At 46.4% G+C, this 10,000-nt stretch overlaps 1 protein-coding gene across 7 annotated transcripts in view; it reads right to left on the bottom strand.

Annotated features, from left to right (window-relative positions):
* kif20ba (kinesin family member 20Ba) overlaps window positions 1-10,000 on the bottom strand; it is a 34,818-nt gene that overhangs the window by 5,084 nt on the left and 19,734 nt on the right. For 2 of the 7 annotated variants that reach the window (XM_060879349.1, XM_060879350.1), the window contains exons 26-32: window positions 7,868-7,998; window positions 7,427-7,582; window positions 7,118-7,294; window positions 5,413-5,529; window positions 3,160-3,252; window positions 2,596-2,814; window positions 113-163 (exon numbers count right to left, since the gene is read on the bottom strand). In XM_060879349.1, the coding sequence (XP_060735332.1) occupies window positions 113-163; window positions 2,596-2,814; window positions 3,160-3,252; window positions 5,413-5,529; window positions 7,118-7,294; window positions 7,427-7,582; window positions 7,868-7,998 (944 nt within the window). Of the gene's footprint in view, window positions 1-112; window positions 164-2,374; window positions 2,404-2,595; window positions 2,815-3,159; window positions 3,253-5,412; window positions 5,530-7,117; window positions 7,295-7,426; window positions 7,583-7,867; window positions 7,999-10,000 lie in introns of all 7 variants that reach the window. The other 5 variants (XM_060879354.1, XM_060879356.1, XM_060879352.1 and 2 more) reach the window with 3 other exon arrangements.

Below are 10,000 nucleotides of genomic sequence, written 5' to 3'. Positions count from 1 at the left end.
AGCCGAAAGCTGTGTGTTTTTTGTGTAAGAGCTTGTGTAGGAGTCTCAAAGCTGCTGTACACATCAGGATAAATCACCCCGAGAGGCGCTTAAAGAGGCGCCAGTCAGGTACCTGAGGAGCTGTGGTGGGTCTCGCTTTGCTCTTTCTGTTGCTGCTTCGCTTCTTAAAGAACACAAGGTAAACACACACACACACACACACACACACTGAATCATTTTCTCAGTTGCTGAGTGAGGAGCGCAGTGTGGAGGAGGCACAAGAACTCGCCAAATCTTCAATAAACGCCTCGGACTCCCACAACAAGAACAGGGTTCCCACTCTTTTTCAGAGATCATTTTCCAGGACTTTTCCAGGACATTTCAAATTTAGCAAAAAAAGACAAGGCTCACAGATTCACGGCCTAAAGTAATATGTTCTTCTCTCCAGAAGTCTTAAAAACAACGTACACTTTATGGCTATTACTTAACTATACTTTTAAAGACAATTTGTCATGTGAATGAAATTTCATTCATTCATTCATTCATTCATTCATCTTCTACCGCTTATCAGAACTACCTCGGGTCACGGGGAGCCTGTGCCTATCTCAGGCGTCATTGGGCATCAAGGCAGGATACACCCTGGACGGAGTGCCAACCCATCGCAGGGCACACACACACACTCTCATACTCACCCACTACGGACAATTTTCCAGAGATGCCAATCAACCTACCATGCATGTCTTTGGACCGGGGGAGGAAACCGGAGTACCCGGAGGAAACCCCCGAGGCACGGGGAGAACATGCAAACTCCACACACAAGGCGGAGGCGGGAATCAAACCCCCAACCCTGGAGGTGTGAGGCGAACGTGCTAACCACTAAGCCAACGTGCCCCTGAATGAAATTTCAACATTTATAAAATAAAAAGACCGCACATATTAATACCCTCTCCTTTCTCAGGCCAATGCCATCATGCATGCTTTAGTTTGCTGTGCATTCCCCTTGCACATGATATTCAGATTAACAAGGTTAATATAACCTGCTTACCCGTCACCATTTGCTGAAAACATTCAAGCACTTAAACCATTCCTAGCACCTGAAACTGCCAACACAAGACAGCGTCATCCAGCGAGATTAAACAGCATAACAAAAACTCAGCGTCCCTGAACAAAGCGCTTTCTGTTACTAACGTTAATTGTTTCGACCAGTTGTAAACCATTCTTTAAATGATCAAGAACATTTAAAAATAATAATTTTCCAGGACAACAAGATTTTTTCCAGGACAATTTATGTTTTCTCTCATTTTCCATGTGTTTTCCAGGACTGGAACATTGGTCATTAATTTTCCAGGATTTCCAGGTTTTCCAGGACGCGTGGGAACCCTGAAGAATCAGCACGGACACTCTGAGGGGTCCAAATTATGGTGTGTGTGTGTGTGTGCGTGTGTGTGTGGGGGGGGGGGGGGTAATAGCAGGATCAGCACACTGATTTACTAATAACACGTATTATGTTAAATATCACGGACATAATACATGTTAACTCTGCAATACTAACACAGCACCAAAAGCTGAAATATACTAATGAGCTCTTTAAGCCACGCCCCTCTTTCTTTATTGCCCTGTGCAGATATGTAAATGATCTCACACATCACTCCATTTGTGTATAATATACAATATGTAAATGAGCCCTCTGGCCAATTCAGAAATATTTTATTGTGCCATATAATCATCTGGTATGCAAATTAGTATTCTAACCAATAAACCTCTCAGATCCAATATGCAAATAAGCAAAAGAGACTACAGAGTTATTCTGTGTGCTGAGATCCTTCTGATGCAAATAAGACGAATAAATAACTGCATGTATTTTGTACTATGATCACGCTGACGTTTATACTGCAGAAATAAATAAATAATAACGATTAAGTACACAAAAGCTTTATGAACCCTGTGTGTGTGTGTGTTGTGTGTGTCTCTGTGTGTCTGATCTCCTCACCCTCTCTACCTCACTGCTCTTCCTCTTGCATGTGTTGTGTGTGTGTTGTGTGTGATCTCACCCTCTCCACCTCACTGCTCTTCCTCATGCGTGTTGTGTGTGTGTGTGTTGTGTGTGATCTCACCCTCTCCACCTTGCTGCTCTTCCTCTTGCGTGTTGTGTGTGTGTGTGTGAGTGTGTAATCTCCTCACCCTCTCCTCCTTGCTGCTCTTCCTCTTGCATGTGTTGTGTGTGTGTTGTGTGTGTGTTGTGTGTGTGCAATCTCCTCACCCTCTCCACGTCGCTGCTCTTCCTCTTGCATGTGTTGTGTGTGTGTTGTGTGTGTGTCTGATCTCCTCACCCTCTCCACCTCACTGCTCTTCCTCTTGCGTGTTGTGTGTGTGTGTTGTGTGTGTGTGATCTCACCCTCTCCACCTCGCTGCTCTTCCTCTTGCATGTGTTGTGTGTGTGTGTTGTGTGAGTGTGTAATCTCCTCACCCTCTCCACTTCGCTGCTCTTCCTCTTGCATGTGTTGTGTGTGTGTGTTGTGTGTGTGTTGTGTGTGTGCCTGATCTCCTCACCCTCTCCACCTTGCTGCTCTTCCTCTTGCGTGTTGTGTGTGTTGTGTGAGTGTGTAATCTCCTCACCCTCTCCACCTCGCTGCTCTTCCTCTTGCGTGTGTTGTGTGTGTGTGAGACGTTGACTGTGACCTCCCCGTTCTCTCCAGGCCGTTTCAGGCGGAAGCGTTCTGGGTGCAGGGAGCTGAATGAGATCTCAAGCTCAGGCCGCGGGAACCGTGAACATCGACCTGTTTCTGTGGAGATGACTGATGAGTCCAACACAGATGGGCCACTGCCACAAGACCCCTGAGGAAGAGCACTGCCATCATCACCATCATCATCATCATCCAACAGCATATAAAATGTTTTAATCTTCTGGTGGTAAAGTGTCTTAAACGTTATAAATCCCTTTAAGGCATCATCACCATCATCACTAAGCACCGTCTCCTTGGTTACTGTCACCAACAAATTGTCAAGCCCGACATATAAACTCACAACAAGGGTAAAAAATGAAAAATCTCTTGAAATACATTTCTATATTAAAATACTAAATCTCTAGTGTGCATTTAACCAATGGCATGACAATGTTCCTGATTATACATGAATATGTAAATGTATGCAAATCAGTAAAACTTCCTTGTAAAGTTTTACCTGGCTGGTGACGGATGCTCGAGTTCGGCCAGTGGTTTTCAGTGTGTTGCTGTTCACCAGTCGCTCAGATACACACTCCTCCTCCACCACGGTCTAACATGCACATGCACACACACACACACATTTCAGTCACATATACTAACATCCCTAATGAGTGAGTATACACCAGTTAACACAATAAGACACTAAAGCACTTAAAATAACATTAAAAGATAGATAATATTCAACAAAATGTTGCCATGGTTACAGTGAAAGGCAGGCAGTGTGTATGATGTGCATCAAGAAACCACCTGTCACTGCTGTTTAATCTGTGTTTACACACACACACATAATCTAGTGTGACTGCATGCGTTCGTTCCTCATCCTGTGTGAATGTCTACACACACATGGCATGCCTGTGTGACAATCTGTGTGTGTGTTGTGTGTACTCTGGCATTAGGCACTCTGTTAGTGTTATATAAAAATCTGTTTATTGTGGCATTAGTATTTGTGTGTGTGTGAGTGTGTGAGTGTGTGTGTACACATAATAATGTTTACTGTCTCATTAATATCTATGAACCAGGAAAAGTGGTTCTTAAGTAGCACCAAAACGTTGCTGGTCTAGACTTAAGAACCGCTTGTGTCAGGGGCTGTGGGTGGGGCTACTGTTAGCACCTTTGATAATGTACCTTAAGTAGGGGCTGTGGGAGGGGCTACTGTTAGAGCTTTTGATAATGTACCTTAAGTAGGGGCTGTGGGCGGGGCTACTGTTAGCGCCTTTGATAATGTACCTTAAGTAGGGGCTGTGGGCGGGGCTACTGTTAGCACCTTTGATAATGTACCTTAAGTAGGGGCTGTGGGAGGGGCTACTGTTAGAGCTTTTGATAATGTACCTTAAGTAGGGGCTGTGGGCGGGGCTACTGTTAGCGCCTTTGATAATGTACCTTAAGTAGGGGCTGTGGGCGGGGCTACTGTTAGCACCTTTGATAATGTACCTTAAGTAGGGGCTGTGGGAGGGGCTACTGTTAGAGCTTTTGATAATGTACCTTAAGTAGGGGCTGTGGGCGGGGCTACTGTTAGCGCCTTTGATAATGTACCTTAAGTAGGGGCTGTGGGCGGGGCTACTGTTAGCACCTTTGATAATGTACCTTAAGTAGGGGCTGTGGGAGGGGCTACTGTTAGAGCTTTTGATAATGTACCTTAAGTAGGGGCTGTGGGCGGGGCTACTGTTAGCGCCTTTGATAATGTACCTTAAGTAGGGGCTGTGGGCGGGGCTACTGTTAGCACCTTTGATAATGTACCTTAAGTAGGGGCTGTGGGCGGGGCTACTGTTAGCACCTTTGATAATGTACCTTAAGTAGGGGCTGTGGGCGGGGCTACTGTTAGAGCTTTTGATAATGTACCTTAAGTAGGGGCTGTGGGCGGGGCTACTGTTAGCACCTTTGATAATGTACCTTAAGTAGGGGCTGTGGGAGGGGCTACTGTTAGCACCTTTGATAATGTACCTTAAGTAGGGGCTGTGGGCGGGGCTACTGTTAGCACCTTTGATAATGTACCTTAAGTAGGGGCTGTGGGCGGGGCTACTGTTAGCACCTTTGATAATGTACCTTAAGTAGGGGCTGTGGGCGGGGCTACTGTTAGAGCTTTTGATAATGTACCTTAAGTAGGGGCTGGGGGCGGGGCTACTGTTAGCACCTTTGATAATGTACCTTAAGTAGGGGCTGTGGGCGGGGCTACTGTTAGCGCCATTTTTAAATCATTTTAAATCAGGATTCACTGCGTTTGGGTGTTAATGTAGGTTCACAAAGCCATGAGCATTAACAGTAAAGCAACATCCGCCATTGTTGATGTTGTGTTTGTGTTTGTCGCTGTTGCGCTAACGTTGCTGTGTAACGTGACACGTATACAGTGACGTCACACTCGGCTCTGTGACGTCTCTAACTGGTGGAAAGGCAAACCGGTTCTTAGAAGGTTCACCAGTGGAACTAACTTTGAACCAGCACCAGCACTAGCTCTGAACCAGCACCTGTTTTTTCTGGTGGAAAAGGGGTATCTGTAATGTCTGAGAGAGAGAGTGTGTGCGTGTGTGTGTGTCAGTAAGACCTCTGTAGATGGTTGTGTGTGTGTCTGTGAAAGCTGTTTAGATGACTGTAGTGAGTTCTGTCATTGTGTGTGCATGTGTCTGCGAGTGTGCACATGTATGTGAGTATTTGATATCGATAAGTTTGTGTGCATCTATATGTTTTAGACTGTGTGTGTGTGTGTGTGAGACACCTGTGTAGATGACTCTGTAGTAGTGTGTGTGCGTGTTGTCTCTCGTAGCTGCTCTCTCAATTGTTTCAGTTCTGCCTCCTTCTCCTTCAGCTGCTCCATCACTCCATTATCACACATCTGAAAGATAAGTCTACAGTAAAGTGGGCGTGGCCTATTAAAGAGGTGTAGCCTATGTGCCCATCAGTCTCAGTGAAGGAGGTGTGGCCAATGTGTGTGTGTGTCAGTCTCAGTAAAAGAGGTGTGAGCTGTGTGTGTCAGTCTCAGTGAAGGAGGCGTGGCCTGTGTGTGTCAGTCTCAGTGAAGGAGGCGTGACCTGTGTGTGTCAGTCTCAGTAAAAGAGGCGTGACCTGTGTGTGTCAGTTTCAGTGAATGAGGCGTGACCTGTGTGTGTCAGTCTCAGTGAAGGAGGCGTGGCCTGTGTGTGTCAGTCTCAGTGAAGGAGGCGTGGCATCTGTGTGTGTCAGTCTCAGTGAAGGAGGCGTGACCTGTGTGTGTCAGTCTCAGTGAAGGAGGCGTGACCTGTGTGTGTCAGTCTCAGTGAAGGAGGCGTGACCTGTGTGTGTCAGTCTCAGTGAAGGAGGCGTGACCTGTGTGTGTCAGTCTCAGTGAAGGAGGCGTGGCCTGTGTGTGTCAGTCTCAGTGAAGGAGGCGTGGCCTGTGTGTGTCAGTCTCAGTGAAGGAGGCGTGACCTGTGTGTGTCAGTCTCAGTAAAAGAGGCGTGGCCTGTGTGTGTCAGTCTCAGTGAAGGAGGCGTGGCCTGTGTGTGTCAGTCTCAGTGAAGGAGGCGTGGCATCTGTGTGTGTCAGTCTCAGTGAAGGAGGCGTGACCTGTGTGTGTCAGTCACAGTGAAGGAGGCGTGGCCTCTGTGTGTGTCAGTCACAGTGAAGGAGGCGTGGCATCTGTGTGTGTCAGTCTCAGTGAAGGAGGCGTGGCATCTGTGTGTGTCAGTCACAGTGAAGGAGGCGTGGCCTCTGTGTGTGTCAGTCACAGTGAAGGAGGCGTGACCTGTGTGTGTCAGTCTCAGTGAAGGAGGCGTGGCCTGTGTGTGTCAGTCTCAGTGAAGGAGGCGTGACCTGTGTGTGTCAGTCTCAGTGAAGGAGGCGTGGCCTGTGTGTGTCAGTCTCAGTGAAGGAGGCGTGGCCTGTGTGTGTCAGTCTCAGTGAAGGAGGCGTGACCTGTGTGTGTCAGTCTCAGTGAAGGAGGCGTGACCTGTGTGTGTCAGTCTCAGTGAAGGAGGCGTGACCTGTGTGTGTCAGTCACAGTGAAGGAGGCGTGACCTGTGTGTGTCAGTCTCAGTAAAAGAGGCGTGGCCTGTGTGTGTCAGTCTCAGTGAATAAGGCTTGACCTGTGTGTGTCAGTCTCAGTGAAGGAGGCGTGGCATCTGTGTGTGTCAGTCTCAGTGAAGGAGGCGTGGCCTGTGTGTGTCAGTCTCAGTGAAGGAGGCGTGGCATCTGTGTGTGTCAGTCAACGTGAATTAGACAAAGTACTGAATCAGTGTAGAGCATCTAACTTTAAATCTAAACTTTATTCTATTACTCTTTGGCTCTTTAAAAGGACAAACACTTTTTCCCCCTCAACATATCATTATAATATCAACTTAGGGGAGATGGAGAATAGAAGTAGACAAGGGCACATGAAGGGCACACAAAGGGCACACTGTTGTGTTGGGAAGCAGAGGTATTATGTTAAAATGTGCTACAGTGACCTCTGGTGGTTGGTGGGTGTCAGTACACTTCAGATTTCTGATCTGCTCGTCTTTCTCTGCGATGGTGGAAACGAGTTTCTTTAGCTGGACCTCCAGAGCAGAGACGAGTGTGTCTCTCTCCTTCCTCCACTCATCTATCTGCTGCTCACGCTCAGCCAGACGGGTCTTCAATGACTCCTGACATAAAAACAATAAAAAGTAAAACGATAAAACACACACACACACACACACACACACACACACACACACACACACACACACACACACACACACACACACACAGGGGAAGTGGAAGCACTGAGTGTGTACCATCTCACTGTGTTGGCGAGCATGTTTCTCTCTGTCCTCAGCAAAGCGCCTCATGTCCTGGTTCCTCCTCTCCTCTGCGTCCTTCGCTTGAGAGATCAGGAGTAGCTTCTCCTCCGTCCACTTCCTACGTTCAGCCTGATGTTTCTCACTGGCCATCTACACACACACACAATTTGAAACAGAACTCATAGGGGACTAACAACAGTGTTTATGTACACTATAGTATATAGTGAATACAGCACGATACAGTTCCTCCCTGGTCCTGGAGAAACTACTTCACTCAGGAAGGACAGTTAATTAGCTGATTAATTAAAGCCAGTGTGTGAGCAGGGAGACGCTAAACTGTAGGACATGAGACATTCCAGGACCAGGGCTGGAAACCTGTGGTCTATGTTCTAGTGAGCAAAGTAGTTTAGGACATAGTTACACTTATAAGCTCACCTTCAGGTGGTCCTGAGCCTGCGCTGCTTCCTCTTTAGCCCGTGTGATGTCATCACTGTGTGCTGGTTCATGATGATGGATCTGTTTGCTGTTCCTTTGTTTCAGGAGCAGCTCTTTCAGGTTCTCCATCTCTAAACACACACACACACACACACACACACACACACACACACACAGACACTCTTTGTGTAATCAGGATCATAGGAGTGAAACCTGTATGTATGTGTGTGTGTGTGTGTGTAAATGTATAGCTATAAAATCTGGCCCAATGGAGAAGAACGGGACGGTGAGGTTGAATAAAACACAGCAGTTTGGTGTGTTCAGTGTGTACTACAGAGCAGAGACACGTTCCTGAACGAGAGGTCTTCTTGGGTTTAACACAGAGGACAGAGATGGTCCATGTTTGAGGAAAGAGAGCAAAGAAAAAGTCAAGATGATTTTATTGACTTGAATAAAAGCTTTTTGACTTTTCCACCGATGCAGATCTCGCCTCTTACCGTACACTCCTGGCAAAGTTCTCTTCAGACGTGATTTCCTTCTACAATAAAAGTTTGAAGCTTCTGCACAAGACCCTCATATGCTCCACAACATTTTCTCTACACCACTCAACCACTGATCTCCACCTGCTTCATCTGCCCTTTGGATTCTCCGACTCCTTCACTGTCACATTTCTCAACTAAAAGACCTTCTGCCCTTCATAACCACAATCTTCGATGGATCCATAACATCTGGTCATGTACCAAATACCTTCAAGAGAGCAAGGGTTCTTCCCATCCTGAAGAAACCTGCTTTGGATCCATCAGACATCAGTAATTACAGACCGGTATCACGTCTCTCTTTTCTTTCTAAAATACTTGAACATATTGTCTATAATTAACTATCTGTCTATCTCTCACAGAACAACCTCCAAGATCCCAACCAGTCGCTCATATCAGGTAACATGGAGGGGAGTGACATCTGCACCATGCAGATACTCCACTGGTATTCCTCAAAGCTCAGTACTTGGTCCTCTTCTTTTCTCCCTGTATACTCACTCTCTTGGTAAAGTTATTTCCACACATGGGTTTTCTTACCACTGCTATGTTGACGATACACAACTTATCTTCTCTTTCCCTCCCACAGACACCACATCTTCTGTTCGGATCTCAGCATGTCCATCAGACATGTCATGTCTACATATGAACACAATTCATCCTCTGTAAATGATCCATAATGCAGCTGTGTGACTTGTCTTCAACCCGCCTAAGTTCTCCACACCACCACACTGCTGTGTTCCTCCACTGGCTCCTGTAGCTGAACACATCAGATATAAACCTCAAAGCCCTCATCACTCCTCACACTGCACCTCGTACCCTCAGATCTACAGCACTGCTCCACTGGTCCCACCATCTCTCAGGGTAAGAGGGAAGTATACAATAAGACTCTTTCCTGTTCTGCACCAAGGTGGTGGGATGAACTTCCCCTAGAGGTCCGAACAGCTGAGTCACTGGATATCTTCAAGTGAAGACCTTCATCTTCATGAAACACTTGAACTAGCACTTTCTCCCCTGTTTGTTGTATGTGTACAGTTGATGTATCTGTAAGTCTGTAATCTAATGAACCAGTGTTAATGTATTCATCCATACAGACTTAAAAACACAGTTGTACATCGCTCTGGATAACGACGTCTGCCAGATGTCCTAAATGTAAATTTACAGTGTGTATCTTCATATCAGTATGGAGACTGAATATACAGTGTGTGTGTACAGTGTGTTTGTGTGTATGTGTACAGTGTGTACAGTGTGTTTGTGTGTATGTGTACAGTGTGTACAGTGTGTACAGTGTGTTCAGTGTGTGTACAGTGTGTTCGTGTGTGTTCAGTGTGTGTGTGTTTACAGTGTGTTCAGTGTGTGCGTGTGTGTATACAGTGTGTTCAGTGTGTGTACAGTGTGTTCAGTGTGTGTGTGTGTGTGTGTGTGTGTGGACAGTGTGTTCAGTGTGTGTGTGTGTGTACAGTGTGTTCAGTGTGTGTGTGTACAGTGTGTACAGTGTGTGTGTGTGTGTGTGTACAGTGTGTGTGTGTACAGTGTGTACAGTGTGTGTGTATAGTGTGTGTGTGTGTACAGTGTGTGTGTACAGTGTGTTCAGTGTGTG

This window comes from Tachysurus vachellii, chromosome 10, assembly GCF_030014155.1.
Source record: "Tachysurus vachellii isolate PV-2020 chromosome 10, HZAU_Pvac_v1, whole genome shotgun sequence".
Lineage (NCBI taxonomy): Eukaryota > Metazoa > Chordata > Actinopteri > Siluriformes > Bagridae > Tachysurus > Tachysurus vachellii.
The sequence above is the reverse complement of the archived record's forward strand: the minus strand, read 5'-3'. Positions and strand labels throughout refer to the sequence as shown.